This window comes from Polyodon spathula, chromosome 25, assembly GCF_017654505.1.
Source record: "Polyodon spathula isolate WHYD16114869_AA chromosome 25, ASM1765450v1, whole genome shotgun sequence".
Lineage (NCBI taxonomy): Eukaryota > Metazoa > Chordata > Actinopteri > Acipenseriformes > Polyodontidae > Polyodon > Polyodon spathula.
This window is the reverse complement of record NC_054558.1, coordinates 6,293,860-6,316,438: the sequence shown is the minus strand read 5'-3', so window position 1 is coordinate 6,316,438 and position 22,579 is coordinate 6,293,860. Positions and strand designations below refer to the sequence as shown.

General features: G+C 39.7%; 2 protein-coding genes across 3 annotated transcripts; both read left to right on the top strand.

Moving 5' to 3' along the window:
* Nucleotides 1-1,295: 1,295 nt before the first annotated feature.
* LOC121299822 (troponin I, slow skeletal muscle-like) lies at nucleotides 1,296-6,769 on the top strand. Of its 2 annotated transcripts, none has more exons than XM_041227934.1 (9): nucleotides 1,296-1,365; nucleotides 2,890-2,923; nucleotides 3,279-3,285; nucleotides 3,583-3,624; nucleotides 4,097-4,228; nucleotides 4,628-4,717; nucleotides 4,888-5,064; nucleotides 5,223-5,331; nucleotides 5,877-6,769. In XM_041227934.1, exons 2-8 carry the CDS (start codon nucleotides 2,910-2,912, stop codon nucleotides 5,325-5,327), a joined length of 567 nt encoding a protein of 188 aa, XP_041083868.1. In that variant the 5' UTR covers nucleotides 1,296-1,365; nucleotides 2,890-2,909; the 3' UTR covers nucleotides 5,328-5,331; nucleotides 5,877-6,769. The 2 variants fall into 2 exon arrangements, with proteins under 2 accessions (XP_041083868.1, XP_041083869.1); XM_041227935.1 differs by lacking the exon at nucleotides 1,296-1,365 and adding an exon at nucleotides 2,747-2,799.
* Nucleotides 6,770-7,029: 260 nt separating this feature from the next.
* LOC121299820 (ladinin-1-like) lies at nucleotides 7,030-22,101 on the top strand. Its single transcript, XM_041227925.1, has 16 exons — nucleotides 7,030-10,477; nucleotides 13,324-13,458; nucleotides 14,176-14,470; nucleotides 14,870-14,940; nucleotides 15,575-15,923; nucleotides 16,311-16,393; nucleotides 16,934-17,063; nucleotides 18,043-18,093; nucleotides 18,484-18,527; nucleotides 18,835-18,892; nucleotides 19,913-19,959; nucleotides 20,246-20,312; nucleotides 20,516-20,650; nucleotides 20,766-20,855; nucleotides 21,259-21,354; nucleotides 21,765-22,101. The coding sequence occupies exons 1-15, from the start codon at nucleotides 10,440-10,442 to the stop codon at nucleotides 21,343-21,345; spliced, it is 1,680 nt and encodes a 559-aa protein (XP_041083859.1). The 5' UTR covers nucleotides 7,030-10,439; the 3' UTR covers nucleotides 21,346-21,354; nucleotides 21,765-22,101.
* The last annotated feature ends 478 nt before the right edge of the window (nucleotides 22,102-22,579 follow it).

Genomic DNA, 22,579 nt, shown 5'->3' with positions numbered 1-22,579 from the left:
TTGGGGATCAAAATGGGATGAAATAATTGGACAGTAGCCTGAGGGGCCGGTCCGAAGCTACATTAAAACCTTGTTTAATAAGTCTGATACAGATACGCCCTAGTCTGTGTATGTTAGTTGAGGTTTTCCCCCAAACCACATCAGGCTGATGCGCATTTGCCTTTACCCTTCCTCCCTCGCTGCCTGTGGTAAGGTCAGCTGGTTATTGTGTCTATGTATAGCGGGAGGGACCCAGTCAATTCCCTGGCATTCCTTTCATCAGCTCCGCAGCTTTCAGCACCACTCATAAATAAGTTCATTACAGCGCGAGCCACTAGCTCCCCTGGGGTGATGGCCTTCCTAACACCTGCTGATTAACAGGGACTCATGCATGCACGCCCTGCCTCGGGTTCCACAGCCCCGGTAACACACTGATCTATAGCGGCTGTCAGGACCTCTGGACAAGCTGAACTACATACAGTATACAATATGATATATTTCAGGTGGGTCAGAGGACCTCAGGAGATAAATACATGGCAGTCAAGCTTGTTAAAAGCAGTTAGATGCTGTGTTAGTGCAAATGTGTTAGCAAAAGCAAGCCTAGCTGACTGACACCCTCATCTTATGAGCAAAGTTTCTTCATAGTATGTACAGCTATGCAAGGTTTCTGGCAGACACCTGCAGGTATGATATTTTGATTCACAGGAAAATCCTTGCAACCAGGAGGGTGGGCAATTGAACTGCCTCCCTGCCGATCTCTCAGTGCCAGTCGAGAGATGCCAGTCAAGATTCTGAGGTAGCACATAGCGTCTTGAAGGGGCGAGGCCAACACCCAGCGAGTCAAAAAGCTCTGACACGTGATTACAACAAATGTTTTTATTCTCTAACAAAAATGACCTGTTCTGTCACAAAAAAGGGTCTTACTCCATAGTATGGAGAGACAACTGTGCAGTGAGATGCATCCATTCCTGGTGTTTAGATAGTGACGGTGTCACTGAACCATAGTGTCTTCATGGCTGTGTTATTCAAAAACACGAAGGAGCTCCTCTTTTTGTTTGTTAAATTGAACAATGTGGATTCAGGCTGATTGTGTTTCATAGGGAAGAATAAAAAAAGGGGTACCAGATGTCTTTCTGGCTCCACACAGCACACAGAGTAGCAAGTGTGGATAGACAGCTCTTGAGCAGCCAAAGGCATGGGAAGTTTATCATTTTAGGGGTTGGATAACAAAGGGCTTTGTGTGACAGGACTGCTGTTTCTATTTATAGCACCCAGTGACGGGCTTGGGGGACAACGCAAGCCTGTGTTAAATAGTCCTGAGCCTTCCTCCTCACCTTCCATCTCTCTGTGCACTGTGCACGCGGTGTCTGTCTGCTCCAGGACAAGGTAAGATGCATTTATATGAACTATACTGATCTAGCACTCCAGTCCTGGAAAACAATGAACTAGACTGCTCCGGGGAAATGGAATCAGAAGTTTGGGGGATATGTATGAATAAGAGTTAAAAAAGGGGGTACATTCTATTGCATATACTGTATTTCAATTAACATGAATGTGCTGTGTGTAGCATTTTATTAACCTGCATATATACTAGAATACTAGAACCTTTTTTACAACAGCATTCTGTGTGAAGCAATCATAAACAACAGAAATGCATTACAATATCGATGCACCCCAATAAATGTAGTCTGAGCGTGTATGTGTGAGCATGCAGTTTGTGTGCTTGTGGCTCAATCTACACCCTACTCAAAGACTGCAATACAGTAAAAAGTGAATATCTAATAAGTGCAAGTGATAGGCCATACATGACATGGCAGACTACATTACATTGTAGTTCAGGTACATATGAACTAACACTCAGTCTGCTCAAAATTCATTCATTTATATGGAATTCAGATTGGAATAAACAGCCATGCCCTTATGCTACATTCTACTCATTATAATAAGACTCATTAATATCCATTAATAATAATATGTGTGGAGGGTATCCTTCATTATTTTTTAAACTGTCATTTCTCAGTATTTTATTATTTGGAAACACTGTTATTCATGGAATTATAGTGACAAGAATGCATATTTTGTTACCAATTTGAAATTGTTAATTTGTTAAAAAAAAAAAAAAAAAAACTCAAATCTGTCACACCTCCTTAGGAAACCAGCCTATTGCAGGCATTTCTAGTAAAATACAATGCTGTGTATTAAATAGTTTAAGGTACAGGGGTAGTACTGTAATTATTTCTGGAACTATTATGATATAAAGCAAATCGATTTGCAGTAAATTCTCATTTCATTTTGATGAAAGCAGTTTTGCGATAGATTTGCATTTTCCCCAGCATGAGAAGATACACTGAAACAACAGCACGGAACATGGCTCATTAGGGTAAAACAAGGGTCTATTTTGAGTGCTGTTCTGCACAGAGCTGGGGGGCTTCTCGCTGGCTGGCTGCTCCAATGATCCGGAGAAAGGGATTGTTATCTCTCTCGAATTCTCCGAATGCTCGCAACCCTCCATCACCGCCACCCTCAGTGAGAGCTTTTAAGATTCCTTTTTAGGAGTGCTGCCTGTCACACTAAACGAAGGGTCCCAGATAAGCTGTGCCGAGGCAACACATTGTCGGGCTTCTCTGTTCTCAGCCATCTCAGCCTGATAAGGGTCCACTGAAGATAAGGAAACCTAAATACTCTTAAATACTAGCTGACGTACGAACATACTGTAGGAAACATACAAGACAGGCAGACTACCCAAATTAGTACATAAGGAAGGATGGCTGATTACTTCTCTAACCAGTAGAGATTCTCATAATAGCCACTCAATAGCAGGTACTTGAAATTAGTCATTGAGAACGACTTCTGGTGAAAGAATCCCATGTAACTGTAATACTGATGCACTGATTTCTTTTTCTCTGGTAGGGTGAACTTCAGCTGCCAACATGCCTGAGCAAAAGTAAGTACACCAGCTGCAGTGCAAGCCCACTGTCTATTCACTGTTATACACAGCACACCATACACATCATTGCAATGGTGAGAAAAGCCAAGATGCAGTAGGATATGCAGGAATATAATCACAGATAATTCCTTGGTGTCTGTTCTAAAATATTCTTTAAAACAAAACTGCAATTACAATATCTAGCCACCAGATAGCACCAGCAGAACTCCTGTTAGATAGATAGTGTTGTTCCAGTTAGTCGTTATCATACCTGGGTATTGTAATGGTATTCGTGAGATGTCACAGTAAAATGTATTGTTTGCTTTACCTGTTGTTATATTGATAATAAACTGTTTTTCAATTTCTTTTGCAGTCAAGAGGTAAGATCCATCAATTTATCTTTCTGTCTATAATATTTAATGAAGCCTTATATATTTATTATATATTATAATAAATATATTATATATTATATATATTTGCTTGTCATTATACATTTATATTCTGTAACTAGCATATTACTTTTGCCTCTGCCAAATGTTGCAAGCAACACATTAGACATTAGATCACTGTATTTCTAAGGATTTTGGTCAACTGTACTGTTCAGCAACCAGTGGGTTTAAACAAGAACTCACAATGCAACTTTTTAAACACAGGTTTTATTTCCTTTTCTTTAACAGAGGAAACCCAAGATCACTGCCTCGCGCAAGCTGATGCTCAAGGTGAGTGCGAAAACATGAACTGGATTCAGGAACCTCATAGCTGTTACAAGACAAATGGCTTCTTTAGCTCTCTGTTAACAATGACGGCAGTGGAATGGGTCGGGCGTTTGATGGCATAGGGGCTTTGAAATGTTTTCTGCTCCGTTATAACCGCAAACATGTCTTGATTGACGTTTTAATCTGCACATTGAAGTCATTCACGTAACTTGATTGACTTTAACATTTTGATTTTTAATAGCTCCAATAGTTCTGATTGACGGATCTGTATAGTTGTGGAATGAGAAATGGATTTGCACTATGCAGGACCTTTTTTTAAGTCAGATTTTTTTAACAGATCATTAATCACCTTTATCACATAACACTAAAACTGTGCTGATTTTCCTCCATGGGTGCTTGAGCCCCAGAGTACCCATGGAGTCTGCACCTATGTTAATGGTGTTCATGAGGAGTCCCCCCCTCTCCCCTTGTGCAGAGCTTGTTGCTGGCCAGGGCGAAAGAAGCTCTTGAGCAGGAGATCATTGACAAGGAGGAGGAGAAGAAGCGCTACCTGACAGAGAGAGTTCCTCCTCTGAGCACCGGCGGGCTTTCCTTCAGAGAGCTGCAGGTGAGCAACCCAGAAAACCTCTTCAGCTCCAAGTCAACGCTCGCCTTCCTGAGAAAAAGGGAAAAAAGCATGACAAAATATTCTTTAAAGGCAGCGTACTTCCAGTCTAATACTGAAAAATACTTCCATATGGTTATAGCTTCCTTGCAATTCCGGTAGTATTGATTCCTTCATTTTTTTATATATTTGAGCAGGGTGTAGATTGAGCCACAACCCCACACAATGTATTCCTGTGCAGTGCTGTCAGCTGCCAATCAATTTGAGAATGTTAGTTGTACTCCAACATTGAAGGCTGCAGAAAAAGACAAGCATTTTATGGCCTGAATTTAGTATGAGATTCAACCAAACTGTTCTGCTAACTAAGTTACCGGCCTGTGTCTATGTTACGTTCCCTTGCAGGAGCTGTGCCGGGAGCTGCACTCCAAAATCGATATAGTGGATGAGGAGCGGTACGACATTGAGGCCAAAGTCATTCACAACACCAGAGAGGTACGAGCTGGGTCTATGTGGGATCAAGTGTTCCATTTTCAAATCATCCACCTGTAACACATTCAGTTATACTCGCCAATGCAGAACTGCAGGGCTTTTATTATTAACTTGGACCGATATGCATAGACTAGAAAACCCTCTAAATGTTTCCCTTCACCCCTCTTGACCAGATCCAGGATCTGAATTTGAAGGTGTTCGACCTGCGAGGGAAGTTCAAGCGACCCAATCTGAGGCGAGTTCGGGTCTCTGCCGACGCCATCCTGCGCTCGCTGCTGGGCTCCAAGCACAAGGTCTCCATGGACCTCAGAGCCAACCTCAAGTCTGTCAAAAAGGAAGATGCTGAGAAGGTAGGGCTACTGCTGGGAAACACAAGCAGCAGAATGCTTTATCAGGGTGGTGTTTTATTCTTGTAGATTTGCCTCCGAATGGTATGATTTAGAGCGGTCTTTGGCATTCCAGATTAACAGCCCGCCTCCCTGACCCCTCTCACCCCTCTCTCCTTCAGGAAAGACCAGTGGAGGTGCGTGATTGGAGGAAGAATGTGGAAGCCATGTCTGGGATGGAAGGCAGGAAGAAGATGTTCGATGCTGCATCTGCCCCCCCACAATAGGAGGGTGAGTAGCTGAAAACTTTTAATCTGTCAGGTCTCAGTGGCTAAGCAAAGATGGGGCTGCTGTAATGCAGTGAGCAGCCTCATTTTAATGACCTGAACAGTGGCTATTTTTATACACAATAGTTAGAGACTGACAAAAAGATAAAACATGCTGTCGATTTATTAAATAACACTTATATTATTTGTATTATGTTGTCATACATGGTCCATAACTGTTGATTACTCACACAAAAGAATTCCGGTCTTGATGCGGTTTTCAAAAAACACATCAGGATTATTTTTTAGGCTGAATGAAACTGAAACCTGTCTGTTCAAATCTACTCCAGTCTGTCCTCAATAGTACAGGCATTATTCATTTCTTTTGCTTATAAATATTTACACAGGCACTACCTGCACAGACATGTCTCATTGTAGAAGTGGCCTGTGTTAGGAGCCACCTTAAAGGCGGGGCACACACTGTGAAAATGTGAACGATAAAAAACGTATTTTTTGAAGGAACATGTTTTCCATTTAATTTGAGGTCCATCTGTTTTTTTTGTTTTTCAGATAGCTTGGGGTGAAACCTGGGATGGACCGTGACGTAGTGAACCGATGCGTGTGTATAATTGCTATAGTGGATATTTAAAAAATCTGGCTTTAGCTGAAAAAAATATGCATAATCTGCTGTGTGTTTGCTTTAAATTCTGTTTATCATAAGGTCTGTTATCAGTGGGGACTCCACCCTAGAATAAAATTGAATTGGTTGCTGTTTTCAGGGAGACTCTTATCTCTGGTTGTCCAATGTAATGGGCATAAACCATGAAAACATCAACCAGTAAGCTTTGTTTTTGACAGCTGACATTGTATACAGCTGCCCTTTAATTTCACAGAAAGGGAATTTAGCTGTCTTGGGGCTTCATTCATATGTGATTATTGTGTCAGTAAAACGCAGTCCCTTTACATTCACTGACATAGTCGTGCTTGCATGAACACAGCCCTCTGTTTCAGTCTAAAGACTGCTCATAGTATACCTTAGATTGTTAGGAGCAGAATGTCTAGCTTACAGGAAGACATTTAGACCTGAAATAAATTGATTATAGCGCCGCTATAGCCACGGCAGAACTATATTGTACTGCCATTTGTATAGCAGCGTAGCTGCTTCGGCAGATCATTGCATTTTGATTTAATCTGGGTCTTTTAGAAAATGGCCATTGATTGAAGTGTCTGCTGGCTATGTGTGTTTTCCATTAAGAATATTACAGCCACTCTCAAATGGTAGTTTGGTATTGTCGGCATTTCATTTGATACAATGTTGTTTTTAACTCTCTATCTGCTATTGGTGAACATTTGAAATGCCACTGTTTGTTTCAGCTAATCTGATAAGCATAACGATGACCAAATATTACACCAAGGGAATTTCTGTCTGCATAATACAGCAATAATAAAATGTGTTGAATTTTTTTCTTGTTCTAAATGTATTTCCTTTGCATTCTTCAGACCGCAGTGCCTTAGGCAAATGCATTGCATGCATTATTTAATTACCCCTGCCCTAATTATGAATAAAATCCAGTGTATGACACAATAATGACAAGAACTGGGTTCATAAACAGTGTGGACTAAAGCTGCTACATCATTCTACAGTATACACACAGAGAATCGTGAGGATCTGGAACCAACTCCCCAGTAATGTTGTTGAAGCTGACACCCTGGGATCCTTCAAGAAGCTTCTTCTGGGATCAATAAGCTACTAACAACCAAACGAGCAAGATGGGCTGAATGGCCTCCTCTCATTTGTGAACTTTCTTGTTCTTATATGTAACTACAACTTACTACACCAGTACAACAACCAGGCACGACAACTAAGCTGATTACAGGGGTCGTACTGTACTCCTAAATACTACTGCACTTAGTACAGCCAGAAACCAAGCCTTCAGTTAACAGCAGTGCATTCAGTATCATCCAAGACCTGGCAGTACTACTAAGTACAAACACTGCCTATTGCACTCAGCCTGCTTCTTAGTGTCTGTAGTGCTCAGGTAGTACGAATGGACCTAAGCAGTGAATTTCACTTTTTGGTCAGAGTATTGCTGATTACTACTACAAAGAGATACATGATCCAGTTTCTGTTGTGCACTGTTAAATTTGGCAGTGCCCCTGTGCTAGTGATGCTGAGTGTCGATTAGGTGAGGGATGGTAACAATGGAGTCAGTGTTAATTTCACAGCACTTGTCTGAATAAACTGGTTTGCCGCACATTTGCATGCGTTACACCGTCTATAAGTATATACTATAACACTGAGGCATAGGGTTACTGAGCTAACTGATATGCAAATCACCTGCGCCTGGCTCTACTCTGAAGGCTTGAACAGCTGTTTATACACCATCAGGATTCTTACCTTAAGCACTACTCAGACATGGAAAAGTAAGCAGTGAAAACTGAAGCTGTACCCAGTATTATTGGCAGACTATCCAGCATGCTTACTAATTAAACCAGAGGTGGAACTTTGTGCAGTGCAACTTTTGTGCATTTTACAAATGTTCTGTGGGGTATGGTAATAATATTAAGTGGGGTGCTTGCACCCTCAAACCCACATTAAAAAAAATCCTGGTTAGAAGCACTTGGATACTAAATGAAGTGACCCTGGGGTACAACAGTTTGGGGAAAAGTTGTTTTGGGCTACAGTCAGGAACTATAAATCTACCAGTAAAACCACTGTCCGTGAAGCAGTGGCTTATGGTATAGAACCTCAAGAACCAAATTTTAAATGATAAAATCTGCTGACAAGATTGTCTCCTGTTATACAAGACCGCTTGCTCTAAAGTAGGAGAACACTTGTCCACAATCAAGTGTGGGTGTCTAATATATATATATTTCTGAAACAATGGCGCTGCAATGTCTCAAAGGAGAAAGCAACAAGATATCTTCAAGGCTATGCTTGTGTTGTTTTTCAGTTTACCACGCTTGTCCCAAGCTGTGCATTTACCAGTATTGTTATTATACTCAAACACTGCCAGGAACTCCACATAAACAAGCCGTGCCAGGAGTTTAATCTTTGAATTGCCGGGGTCAAAGTACTGTGGCGCTCCCGCGGCCACTCTTCAGTTGCGAATAAGGGTGCGGTTCATGCAGGTAGAATACGCCTGTTGAGATATTATCTGAAATAGCTTCAGGACAGAAAGAATTAAGAGCAGCAACTTAACCCTTTTGGCTCTATTCATTACCAGCGCCTACCTACCTTCTTCTGTTTCTTTGTTCCATGAATATCCAAATATATTTTATTCCTAAAAACATTCTTTATATCTCCACTAATTCGACCGGCAGGCTTGGAAGAAGGGCATGTCTTCTGTTACAGCTTCACTGTGTGAACAAGACTGATTGAGCCATTCAGACAGGACACCACTAAACTTGCTAGTAACTTTCCACTTGCTATTGTTCTATAAATAACTAGATCAATTTTGATTTTTGAAAGACGAGCTTCGGTTTATTAGACCAACACACAGACTTTGTAACACTAAGAAATCAAGCCAAAACATTGGTTCAAAATACACTTCCGAACTGTGTGGTAAGCGTACTGTAAATGCAGTGAATTATTAAAATATCCAGGTTAACAAAGCTAAAATAAGAATTATTTTAGAAGTTTAATGCTTAAGTGCCTGTTTTTTTTTTAATTGCCGACCATATGTCTGAAGCAAAAAATGAACAAAGATCTCTACAAAATCCTTCTGTTATAAGTTTTTAGCTTGAAGGCTTTATTTATCCCAGTAGTTTTGAGTATTTGTGCAGAAAGAACACTGGACCAACCATTGTGCTGGAAATAACTTATTTCAACTGGCCCTGTTATTTTCCTTTAACTCCAATGGTATCTTTACTTAAAGCATATCTCTTAGTGGGCAAATGAGCTTTGCATTTTATTCTATGAGTTCAGGGCAAATACGAAAACACCAAATTCGGTACAATTTGGAATAATGTTTTGTGTTTGTGCACATACAGTAACTGCTATCATGAACCATCACAACTGGCATATTTACTCTGCAAAACTTGAAAGTAAAAAGTAGACTGTCATTTCATTCACATTTAATAAAGATTTAATAATCTTGTATTTATTTAAATGGAGGGAGCACACATTCATAATCTCTATAGTTCTCCAGCAGTTTCTTATTCTGCGTGACTGGTAAGTTTTGTGAAAATATAACTGAATAGCATCTATAAAGGCTGGAGGGAGTCATTGGTATTAAAACAGGTAGCTGTTAAAACCGTTTCTACTTTATTACCAGGTGTATTATCTGCTAAAGTCTGCTTCAAATGTTCAAGTGGTAATTCTTAAGGGATTTCAGTTTCAGAGGTAATTAACCTGCAGTTGTGGCTTATCTGTTCCATAAAGTAATTTACTATTAAACCATATAAGTTTATGTTTAACAGGATCTTGATTTTGAGAGTTAAGGTCATATTCATAAAATGATGAAATACCACAACTTTACTAAACCTGAGGGCCTTTATCGTGACCACTTTTTTTATATATAGCTTTTGGAATTTTCTAAGAATTAACAAACCATTTCCAATTGAAGGTGTGCAGTGTTGAAACTATTAAAGTGCTGAAGACTTAAATGTTGGATTTAGCCTTTTTAGTCATAGTCATGCTACTAGTCTGCTATCTACAGTGGAATTTACAGTACAGTAAAATGCATCTAATTACACTAAACCTATCGCCAAGTGTGTTGACAAACAAGAGCTAGATATGCATTAGTAAATATGAATAAACCAGTAAATACATAATTCAGCACTTTTTTAAAAAAAAAGCAGCTGTTGAAATGTTCAAATAGAAAAAGCATTTAGAGGCTTGTCCATCTAACCTGTTATCGACACGACTCGTTGCTGCAGTGTATTTGCAAGGTGCTGCTAATAGGTAAATTAAGGAGCAGAACAAAGGTAGCAGGTCATGTGACTTCCCAGGAAGGCAGTTTAGGGTAAAGGTAGACCTAGAGCAGAGCGCCAGCACAAAGCACTGGCAAGTTATGGAAAGTTTGTTAAACTTTATTTAAGGCACTTCCTTTACATGCTCAGCTGTGTGACTGCAGACTAAAGTGGCTTACTGGAACTGAACTGAAAATAATAAAAAAAACAAGAAGGGAAATGTCCATTAGTCGAAAGAACTGGTCAGCTCTGTCCAGGTACTGTAAACTTCTCTACTTTCATTTTCTTTAACTGTTTGAGAACCAGACCCTGCTGTAAGTTTATTGTAATTGAAATAGAGGAAGGGGTCCATTTGTTTAATATTTTATATAAACTGTACATTTGCTTCACAGACCCTTATTACAGTTTACTGTGAGATGTGCAGTTTTCCCATGCTTTTCCCATATACTGTGCATTTAACAGAGTTTACACTGGTGTGCCATGTTTAGTAATGTGATCTTCCTCACTGTTCTTTACAATGTTCACAATGCTTACCTGTGCTTTACCATGCTTTCACTATGACTGATTACATTTTGCTATGCTTTTACTAAGGTAAGCTTGTATAAGGGGGCGCATGTGTAAGATTGTAAGTAATATGATATTTAATGGTAACATATGATTTAAATGTGATATTGAGGTAACATTTAGCCATTGTAAGCAAATGTGTAGGAGGTATCTTCTTTGCATAGGTTCCATTATTTCAATATCAATGTTGCAAAAAAAATAACACTGGGGTTGTTTTCATTTTGTGATTTCAATGGGTTTTTTGAAAAATGCAAAAAAGCTTTTTTTTTTTTTTCTTTTAAAAAAGACCACTATTTTCTTTGAGTTGTTAAAAAAAAAAAAAAAAAACTAATTTGATAAAACAAGAAGTTTGCAACATAATTAAGTTTTGTAATGAAATATATATAACAGATGGGCTTCAGTGAGTTACAGGAAAATGATTCCATCTAGGGTTTCTGTGACATCATAAATTACGAGACCAAAGGTCGAGTTTATAAACTGTACACACACACACACACACACACACACACACACACACACACACACACATACATATATATAGTCATTCAGAAGACTGAAGGCAATGGTATTTGCCCTAGCATTAGTTCTCCTGTACAGGAGCACAGAAGAACCATTCAAATAAGAACTCAAAACCCTATTTGTGACTTTAAATGGAACAAGTTCAATTAGAAAATGTACAGGGGTTTCCCAAATCTAGTTTCTGAAAGTACGTTTTCCTTTTGTTATTAAATGAAATTAGGTATAGAAATAACACAGTGCTCTCGCTGTATAGACACCTGTCTTTAAATGGTCTCTGTACTTCTTTTTTTTTTCACAATTGCATTCGCACGCTGTGCAGAAGTGTAGCTCTTACAGTCAAGTTCTTGCTGAGCAACATAAACATGTGCCTTTAAATCAATAGAATAGATGCCCACAGTCATGCTATTGTTCGGCTGCAGAAGAGGATGACGCTCCCCCCTGGGTAAAAACAATGCGTGCTACAGTTGAAATGATTAACAGGCAGCTTCCTGGTGTCTAATCACTCCATATGTTGTGTGGGAGTTCACACACAGTATCACTGCTGGGAGAGGTGGTGCAACTGAGATGACTAAAAGGTTGTCGTTTGTACACAAGTAGAAAATGTGCTCGCTATACAATATTCACACTCCATGCATACAGTAATGTGCCATCATCATGTTTTAAAAATGGGGTTGTACTGAAGTGAATAGCAATCACATGGTTTTAACAATACTGCATATTACTGAGGTATGTACCACACGTTCAATATATATAACAAAATGACAGCCTTCCCTGGCAAAACAAATTACACGTGCACACTATAGTCAAAGAATGGAAGGCTAAAACCTTTGTGTGTTTTACAAAAGCAAGAGGTGTGTTTTTACCCATTTTCACCTAACATTTGGCCTAAAAAACGAATAATTAATTTTAATATAATCATATTACTTATTGCTAATTCTTTTCTTGCAGTGTGGCTACAGTTTTCAAATTAAAATGGGATCTGAAATGTAACTCTTTCACATTTCTGTTGCCGTAGTCTGGTTTGATTGGTATTTTCCCAGAGCTCTAAAAGTCATCTTTTATACCCAAGCAAAATCCTTTGTCGGAGGCATTAGCACAGCTTTGAACACATGTTGTATTCTGCATTGTAGTACAGTGACTGCCAAAGTGTGAGGAGTCACGAATGTATTGTGTTTTGAAAGGGTTTGTCTTTGAAAAGCTTGAAGCGATCAATTCAAAAGTCATTGGGGAGTCACCGTTTAACTGGAGACGCAGCATCTCAAGATGGTTTGCATAGTGTCGTCCCTCAGCTGAAGCACTGTGCTGAGACAAACAGTGCAAAATCCCAGGAATTGTGGCTTTTCTGATTAGCAGCAATCAGATACCAGACCAAGGGTGCCAGTCAGATCAAATGATGCCATAGAGATCTGTTAATCCTAGTTCAGTTCCTCGTTGATTGGTGCTTTTATTAAACTGACATCTAATGCTAAAGTAACGTGTGCAGTTATAGCACATTCTCATCAATGGCAGAGCTGTGACATAACAAAAGAAATGTAACACCACGACAACTACACAAGCCTTCTGTGCCATAGTATCACAACAATAACACAGTTTCATTGTTCTACATACCAAAACACACACTGGCACAGCCGTGGCACCTTTTCAATTTGCCACTAAAATTCACATTAACCCTATTGCATTCATTTGCAATAGTTTGTCTTATCAGTTAACTCATATCATAATCGCACATCAAAGTTAACTTGAGTGAACGAGAAGTATAAGACTCACATTCTCCTATACCGTGAAAGACGAATTGTACTGTACACACTTGCCACTGGAGGCACTGTAGCGCTTTGCTGTTCAGGTGCAACAAACCTAAGCAAAGACTGTCAAAACTGGTGCCAGAGGGTCCTTGAATCTCGCATTAAATTGCTTGGTGCTAGTTCTTCAGCAGCGTTGGCGGGTATGATAATGTTTAGACCTGGGACTATCCAATCAAATCCTGAGCCTGACTGAAGCTCTCTGTCCTCTCTCCCCGCAGTCTGACGAGACAGTGGACAGTGGAGGATGAGGAGGAGGTGGAGCGGGAGAGAAGAAGAAGGATTCGGAGCGCCAGCACCACCACAGAGCCCCCCGACAGCAGCTCCAATGAACCTGGGGAGCAGAAACCACACAGGTCAGGATAAAACCATTAGAAATATCTTCAGTAGACTACAGCTAGACAGGATTCAGTCCCATTCTGCTGAAATTCCACCTTAGGGTATTTTTTTTAAATTTGGGTGGAACAATTAAACTCTTTCTGATAAAAATAGAAATATTGCATGCAAATTTACATCTGAGGACACAGCTCCAAAAGCACATTTTATCATTGTAGATCACAAGCCATCTTTATTTGCCAGTTTATTGCTGCACTAATCGTTTCTTATCAACAATATTTTGCCTGCCCTTTTGACTGCACGCTGTAGCTAATATAACAGGCTTTATGATCTGAAAGCCATGTATATGACTTATATCGGGTCCATTTAACCTGCAACCACACTGTAGATTCACTTCCTGTGTAACGGGTATTAGGGCCCCACCTGAAACCTGAAATTCTCTTTACTGGACTTTTAGGTGGTGTCAGGTGGGACCCTAATACCTGCTGCACAGGGAGTGAATCTACTGTGTGGAGGCAATATAAACATACTTCAAAACAAAATCTGCAAAACCAGTCAATCTATACAAGAAGTATAAGGGACTCGAAAGACAGTTAGACAAGTTTTAAAAAAAAAAAGCTTAGTTATTAAAATGTCCCTGAAAATAATGACCATCTACATTGTAGGCTTAGTTCCTGAACACATTTAATAGATTATTAATTAGGAACTGAAGCTGACCTCTTTCTCATGCCCCACAGTGCCCAGGATCAAGATAAGGTGGAAGAGGCTGATCCAGAAAACCTTGCGTTCCTGGAGATGCTGAAGACACGCGATGAGCGCAGGAAGAAGAGGCACCTTGAGACCGTGACAAGGCAGAAGGAGGAGCCCAGCAGTCCGGAGCCAGAGAGAGAGGGGCAGGGAGGCAGGGTGGAGGCTGAGGGAGAGAGGCAGAGAGCCCGGGTGGCCGTCGAGAGCAAAGCCCAGAGAGAGGGACAGGGAGGCAGGCTGGACACAAAGGCTCAGAAAGACTCCACAGGACGAAGCAAATCCAGGGTGAGAGCACATTGCATTGTGGGATAGAAAACATGAGAAAGTTGGTCTGTGTTCACTGTGTCCATTACGCCTTATCGGAAATCACTTTACTCTGCCAGAGGTCTTATCAAAATCTGATTTAGGATCAGATTACACAAGACCCTACATAGATACAAATGTATTATTATTATTATTATTATTATTATTATTATTATTATTATTATTATTATTATTTACTTTACTATTACAGTTGTGCAGGTTTGCATGTTAATGCTCAGTTGTGGATTTGAGAATCATATTTTTATTGTGTTTAATGAAATTAACAAGATCATTAAGCCCCTTTGTATGTGTGTCTTTAAAAGAAATACATTTTAATATATTTTAGTAAAAATCTTGACATTTTATGCTATTTATTTTCAGATGGAAGGTGCTGGAACAGAAACTGTGGCAAACCATGAACCAGTAAAACCACCGAGAAACTCTCCTTCCAGGTTGAGTTGAATGAACTGACTCTTTTAGAATAGAAGGGGGATTCGATCAAAGTTTTTAAAACTTAAAAGGAGTCTACACCAGCCAGTCACTGTTTCGAACCAGAGACCAGGACCAGTAGTGGAGACAGATTCAGAACAGAGGGGAGGACTGCTGGGAGTATGGAATGGGTTTCCAAGTCATGTCATTGCTACTGAAATTCCACCTTAGGGTATTTTTTTTTTAAATTCAGGGGGAACAATTAAACTCTTTCTGATACAAATAGAAATATTGCATGCAAATTTACATCTGAAGACACAACGCCAAAAGCACATTTTATCATTGTAGATCACAAGCCATCTTTATTTGGCAGTTTATTGCTGCACTAATCACTTCTTAATATTTTGTCTGCCCTTTTGGCTGCATGCTGTAGCTAATAGCTTTTTTATCTGAAAGACATGTATATGGCTTGTATTGGGTCCCTGTAACTAGCAACCACACTGTAGATTCACTTTTTTTTTTGTTTGTTTTTAAAAAGCTTAGTTATTAAAATGTCCCTGAAAATAATGACCATCTATAGTGTGAGATTAGTTCCTGAACACATTTAATAGATTATTAATTAGGAACTGAATCTGATCTCTTTCTCATGCCCCACAGTGCCCAGGATCAAGATAAGGTGGAAGAGGCTGATCCAGAAAACCTTGCGTTCCTGGAGATGCTGAAGACACGCGATGAGCGCAGGAAGAAGAGGCACCTAGAGACCCTGATGAGGCAGAAGGAGGAGCCCAGCAGCCTGGAGGGGAATGGAGGCAGGGTGGAGGCTGAGGGAGAGAGGCAGAGAGGAAGGATGGAGGCTAAGGGAGAGGGACAGAGAGGCAGGGTGGCCGTCGAGAGCAAAGCCCAGAGAGAGGGACAGGGAGGCAGGCTGGACACAGAGGCTCAGAAAGACTCCATGGGAGGAGTTCAGAGAGTGTTAAGGAACTCCACAGGACTAGAGAAATCCAGGGTGAGAGCACATTGCATTGTGGCATAGAAAACATGAGAACATTGATCTGTGTTCATTGTGTCCATTACGCTTGATCGGAAATCACTTTACTCTGCCAGAGGTCTTATCAAAATCTGATTTAGGATCAGATTACACAAGACCCCCTACACAGATACAAATGTATTATTATTATTATTATTATTATTATTATTATTATTATTATTATTATTATTATTATTATTATTATTCTGATAGCATGTTAATGCTCAGTTGTGGATTTGAGAATCATATTTTTATTGTGTTTAGTGAAATTCATTAAGCCCCTTTGTGTGTGTGTGTGTCTTTAAAAGAAATCCATTTGAATATATTTTAGTAAAAATCTTTGCACTTGACACTCTTTATTTGCAGATTGATTGTGCTGGAACAGAAACTGTAACCAACCATGAACCAGTAAAAACACCGATAAAATCTCCTTCCGGGAAGTTCGTGAGGTACCCAGATTACAATGCAGTCTACACAATACACCAGCCTGATGGGACTCTGTCACTCTAGAGAACATCTATGCATGTCATAAAAGAGATTGCGGCTTGCATTTTACTGGCATGGCTTTGCTTTCAGTGCGCCCTCCTTTAACAGAACCCATGCAGACCTCTCAGTTTTGATCCCGTTGTATAGACACTGCTCTGCGGATTGAAAACAGAAATTAATATAACAAATAACCCTGTGATAATGTACAGATTAATAGCTGAAGCTTCCCTTTTTGCTTTTAGTCTTCGCTTTGTCTTTAAAATGTCACTTGGCCTTAAAAGACAGTGTTGTATTTAAATAAAGATACAAGATTAACTGTTGTACTGCTTAAACACTGCTATACAATGTAATAGCTGTGCTTAAGCTGTTACATAGCTGTGATCCACTCATATAATTGTGTTAAACGTTGTGTCAAAGCTTAATTTACATTAGAAACGCTATCCTATCACATTTCAACTTCTATTAATGTTTTGACTTTTGACTACTGGTTATTTTCTTTGCAGCTCCCTGTCCATTTCCCTAGATAAGAGTCAGGAGTTCCCAGCTGAGACTAAGAATCTCTCCTCCCCCACCACCCCGGTGGGTACCACGTCCACACCGAGAGAGAGGAGGTTCAGGACTGAGGGGGCTGTGGTGAGTAACACTGAGACAGGGCAGCAGGTAGAATTGAGACAGACAGGTGATCACTTGGATTCTGGTCAACATCGGAAAGGGGTTACAGAAAAAAAAAAGCAAGCTCACTTGGTTCTGTTCTCTGTAAATGCTGACTGTCAGAGTGACGTTAACCTGTGTCAGTATTACAGTACATTAAGAAGACAGCCGTATATTGAACTAAAACAAATTGCTTATTTAAATATAATGTAAATGCATTGATTTCCTGGTTTCACCATAGTTTATCCTGGTTTGCCATGTTTATTAACATGCTTTACTATCCTTCGCTGGTCTTTACCATGCTTACCTATGCTTTACCATGCTGTCACTATGCTTTATTACACTTTGCTATGCTTTTACTATGGGAAACTTTTAAGTATCACAGTACAAAGTATTGCATTATAAAATATCACATTACAGAATATCATAATACAGATAAGAGCAGCTATGAAAGTACACTAAGATCAAATTTAAGTAAGAGCAAAATAAAGAATACGGTAAGGTGTAAATAAGAGCAAGTTTGACTCAGAGCAGTTATAACTTCTAGTAAATATCTGCTTATACAAGTAAAGTCCAGTAAGAGCAGGTAGTAAGCATGATAAATGGATGAGAATGAATTCCCAATAAGAGCAAATACAAAAAACACGAGTACGGTTACCTATAAGAGTAAAATCAGATACGAGAATGCGGCGAGGTATGGAGCAGTTCAGTGCAGGTACAAGCTAATGCAAGAACTGGTACAACTGGGTGCCGTCTAGTCCAGTATAGTGGAGAGTTGAGGTTTACAGATGTTGTCTGAGCAGGTGTGTCTTGAGGAGGTGCTGGAAGGTGGTCAGCGGCTGAGCAGTCCTGATATCCGTGGGGAGGTCGTTCCACCACTGGCTCAGAATTAGGGAGTCTTGCCTGGTCTGTGGACACTTGACAAGTAATCTGGTTCTAATTGTGCATGTTTAAAATGCAGGTGGAGGAGGTGCAGATCAGAAATCTCCCTTCCAGAGCCACCTCTTTCAGGGTAAGCATCACTCTGAGGTTCAGTTTGTTGATCCCTTCTTGAATGCAACAGATTGGAACGCGCATCACCTTGGTAGAACGTTGATAATTAAATTCTGCTGTACATGTTTGAAAAGTAGATGCTTATTGTAGGACATTCAGCAAGCAATCAGGAAATAATATTTAGTTAATTCTAGCATTGGGTAGCAGTGTATAAATATGGGACTAATTCTAAAGTTAATTATTGTTTTGGGGCTGGATAGGATAGTAATGATTAGCCAGTTTATTTACTGTGCATGTGGTTTTTTCAGTCCACTAGATTAGATGATTTTTTTTGTTTGTTTTGTTGCCAGCTTATGCATCTCAGTCACGTTCTTCTGTTGTTATATGAATAGATTCCAATTGTTTACAGGTAACGTCAAGATCCGAGGACCCCACCTCACGGTTTAACAGGAGGTGAGAAAGAAATACTTCATAATATTCCTCAGTAACATTTTTTTCTGTGAGTATAGAAAGTGAGCAACGTTTATCACATGCAGCAACACTGACTCCTAGCGGCCAAAAAATATTATTGCAAAAGTACTCAACCTGTACTTGCTGTACAGGTGCATACATGCATGTAATACCTGTATGAGTTTCCCATTCAGAAGAACGTGTTTCTAGCTCTGAAACCAGAGATAGGTACCTGAATAAGAAGAGGAAGCAAGCCTCTGTTTAAAGATGCAGTCTACTGTAACACTCCTTTGCACGATGTTCTCCACAGCTCCAGCCTCAGGATCCCCTCCAGAACCAAAGAAGAAAAGACGGAGAGATTACCAAAGGTAGGGCAGTGAAGTGTCCAAGTAAAGGAAGCTGTCGAAAATCTCGAGAAAAGCGACACTACAGGGTGCATTGTGTGTAGTAGGAAAAAAAAAAAAAAAAAAAAATCTTTTTTTTATAACAGCGAGGGAGGCGACTGTTAAAGCTGATTGGATCCTATGGTCACAATAAAAGCGAATGTCATCTCCTCCAACAAAACAGAAATCATGTAGAAAAAAAGGTAGTGTTATTTTCAGGTACGCATTAAAAAACAAGTGACACGCAGCGTACTGCGCTTCCTCGCCTAAACAACGTCCACTAACAAAACAGGAAATGCTGTTCAAACCTTGCAAGTTAGATGTTTTTTGGTGATTTACATCTTTTTAAATTGAATTGATCATATTTTCCAGTCTTTGACATCATTTTTAATGTAATTTATCATGTGTTTCCCCCATTAAGAAAATAATATGCGGATATATTCATCATACTCAATACACTGCATCTTGTAATTTTTTGTTCATGTGCATCTTTGTGGTGACTTCTCATTTTGTCTTGTTGGTCGTGAATAATTTTTTTCTTTTAAGAGAAATTGGTTGTCTGTCTCCAGTTTAAGGTTGTCAAAAAATGGATGTATAATTAACTTTAGCATTGCTTTAAATTTTAAACAAACCTTATGGCTATAGCAATTGATTGTACCTGTACCAAAATCTGACCGCCTACCACTTTCTGACCCTACACTGGTAAGTCTTAAAACCAAGCTTTACCCATGTAGTGTCACTACAGTACAAGTGAATGTGTTGTGTGTAGGGTGTGTCTTTTTGCTATATAAGAGATGCCATCTCCTGCAGTTTGGCCGAGAGTGTTTTTTCATACCATTATGATAGATACCATTGTTATGTCAAAATATTAGAATGCTTCCACTGCGGTTTCATTCTACCAGTGACTCACATCATTGCAGCTACCCTGTGCTATGACCACTGGTACAGAATAAATGCCATTGCAGTGCACATTGAAAATCACGTGGATATTTTCTATTGTTACAGCAAGAGACTACACGTGATGAGGAATCCACCCCACCTTTCCAGAGGAAGTGAGTACAGAAAGCTTTTAAAAGATGCATTATATGCATTCCAAACTTTAAAGCAACTGGCTATTGTGTGACTTAGTTGGGTTGCATTTTCTAAATGAACGCAGAGCAATATGTACTGGGTGTGGTTATTTCATGGGAGGGAGGGTTCACAGATTCAACTGTGTGACTATGAATTCCTGGTCCATACAGCTATGAGGTCACCAGGTCGTTATTCTAACTGCTTTTCAAAATACCCTGAGATTTAACATTTATGCCGTGTCTGAAACATGCGTGCTCTGCTCTACAGCTCCAAGCTAAGAATCTCTTCTCGGACCATTGAAGAAAAGCTGGAGAGGTTGGCTCTGGCAGCACAGGTAGGGAAGAAGATCATTGCTCAGACTGTCCTGCAGCACTGCCATGTTTTCAATGCTTTTACTCCACTCCTCTATTGGAGAACTGGGGGATGTGAATAATATGTCGGTACATGTGTAGTTACAGTGTAATTAATGACAGGTTACCAGACACACAGTCAGGAGTGAGATTTGCTCATGGTAGGTTTCTCTTCACCCTCATTTAGAAATCGGACCAGGTGAAATCTCCCCCTGCATCTCGTAAAGACTGCTTCCTATTTGCGGACGAGGTCGCGAGAAAACGGGGAGTGTTTGAAAGAGAGGCGACGAGTGTGGAGAGAAACAGCGCCACCGGCAGGAAGGTATCACCAAATAGGCTGACAGGGCCCTATATCTCAGGTGTGAATGAAAATCTAGCTGGTTATCTCGGGGTACAGTTCTGCATGTGGCTTGATGCTGTGTGACTCTCTCCGACAGGACAACCTGGACTTCTCAACTGGGATCTCCGAGCGAATCAACCGCTGGATCAGTAAAGCACAGAGGTCTGAGAAATCTCCTGGCCCCACGGTAATGATCTACTGCATTTACAGAGCTTTTCAATTGCAGTATCTGCAATACCACTGTGGTTTGCCTAGGTAGCGATCTTGCAGTGCTGCCCTAGCTGCTGTAAAATCGCTATCCATGAGGGGGTAGAGAGTTACAGGCTAACCTCTCTGGAGCATTTGCTTGGTTGTTTTACAAATTGTTCAGCTTTAACATAACTGACATGCTGCTAGCTCTCAACGCTCTGTAGTGGTTTTGAGGTATCCGAACTTGAAGCTGGCCAGAGAGAGAGAGAGAGAGAGAGAGAGAGAGAGAGAGAGAGAGAGAGAGAGAGAGAGAGAGAGAGAGAGAGATCTATTTTAATCCTCTAAACCGTGGCGGATCTTAATACCACCACCCTATCATTATGTCTTGTTTGCTCGTGCAGGACTTGAGGAAGGTGGACATCTCCAGCAAGCGCAATCTGTGGGAGAACAGAGCCGAGAGCTCCTCTGCTTATCCCTCAAAGAGCTAGAGTGACCCTGTAAGTTCTGTGTTCTTTTTCCAGGTGAAATCAGGTCAAGTAGACAAAAACTATGCATATTTGTCCTGGTCACTTTCAGTGCTGAATCATCCATGAGTACTCAGAAGAATGCTAAGATAAGACTAAGTCAAGTGAACAAACATTTTAGCGAGTGCCATATTCGGTGTACTTTCAGTGGTGGCTGTCCTCACATCATGTGACCTTGCACCATGTGATCAGTCACGTGCCGGATCACTCTGTTTCATAGGGAAGATATGCAAAGTAACCACCACTGTGACAAAAGAGAAGAAGGGGTAGAGAGTTACAGGGAAGCAACAGTGACTCTTTTATAGTGTAAAATGTACCCTGTTGCAGAGTTTTGTGTGCATGTGTGAAAATCTTATTCATTTATTTTATTTAATTTTTTATAGAAGAGGTTCCGCAAAACAACAACTCTTTCAAAAAATTGAAGAACACATGTGAAGTCATGAAAAGCATTTAATGCGAGGGGTATTCGTATTATTTTATGATTGTTTTCTGGATTACTTTAGTGTTTGGTAAAGAGCTATTTCATTTTTTTTTTTTTTTTTTAATGATAATATTTTTAATGTAGGTTCCTTCTGAAGTGAGTGGACATTTTTGCACTCTGATTTTCAGATTATAAAAACTCCAGCTCTTTTGTGTAAGATTCTGACAGACATTCAAAATGTTTTTTTTTTTCCTCTGTTTTATCCAAGATGTTTGTATTATTTCAAAATAAAACTTATTTTCCAGATAGTTTGTATGTTGCCTTTATCAATTTAAGTAATACTTTATTGCCTTCATTGAAATAATATTTCATTTCTACCATGTTAAATATCTATTGTGTATGTTCTGTATCAATGTCACTATAGCTGAAGCCCTGAACTTTGTCTGCTATGCTTATTAACAGCAAAAAGGTTCTAATCTAAAGATTTTAATAAAATAGTGTATTTAACAGGTAAGAAATTCATTTTATGGATATGATAGACAGGGCTTTTTTTTTCAAAGCGTCTTGCATTCTTTAATTAACTCCTAGTCTTTGAAATGGAAAATAACAAAATGTTAAAAGTTACCAAATGAGATACAAAAGACACTGAGAGCTCTTTAAAGCTCTTTTACTTTTGCAAAACGTTACCTCTTTCAAGGAATAGGAGTGAATTAAAGACTAGAGTAAATGCTTTGAAAGTATGTCCCGAAGTCTCTTTAAGAGCATTACCCTTGTAAA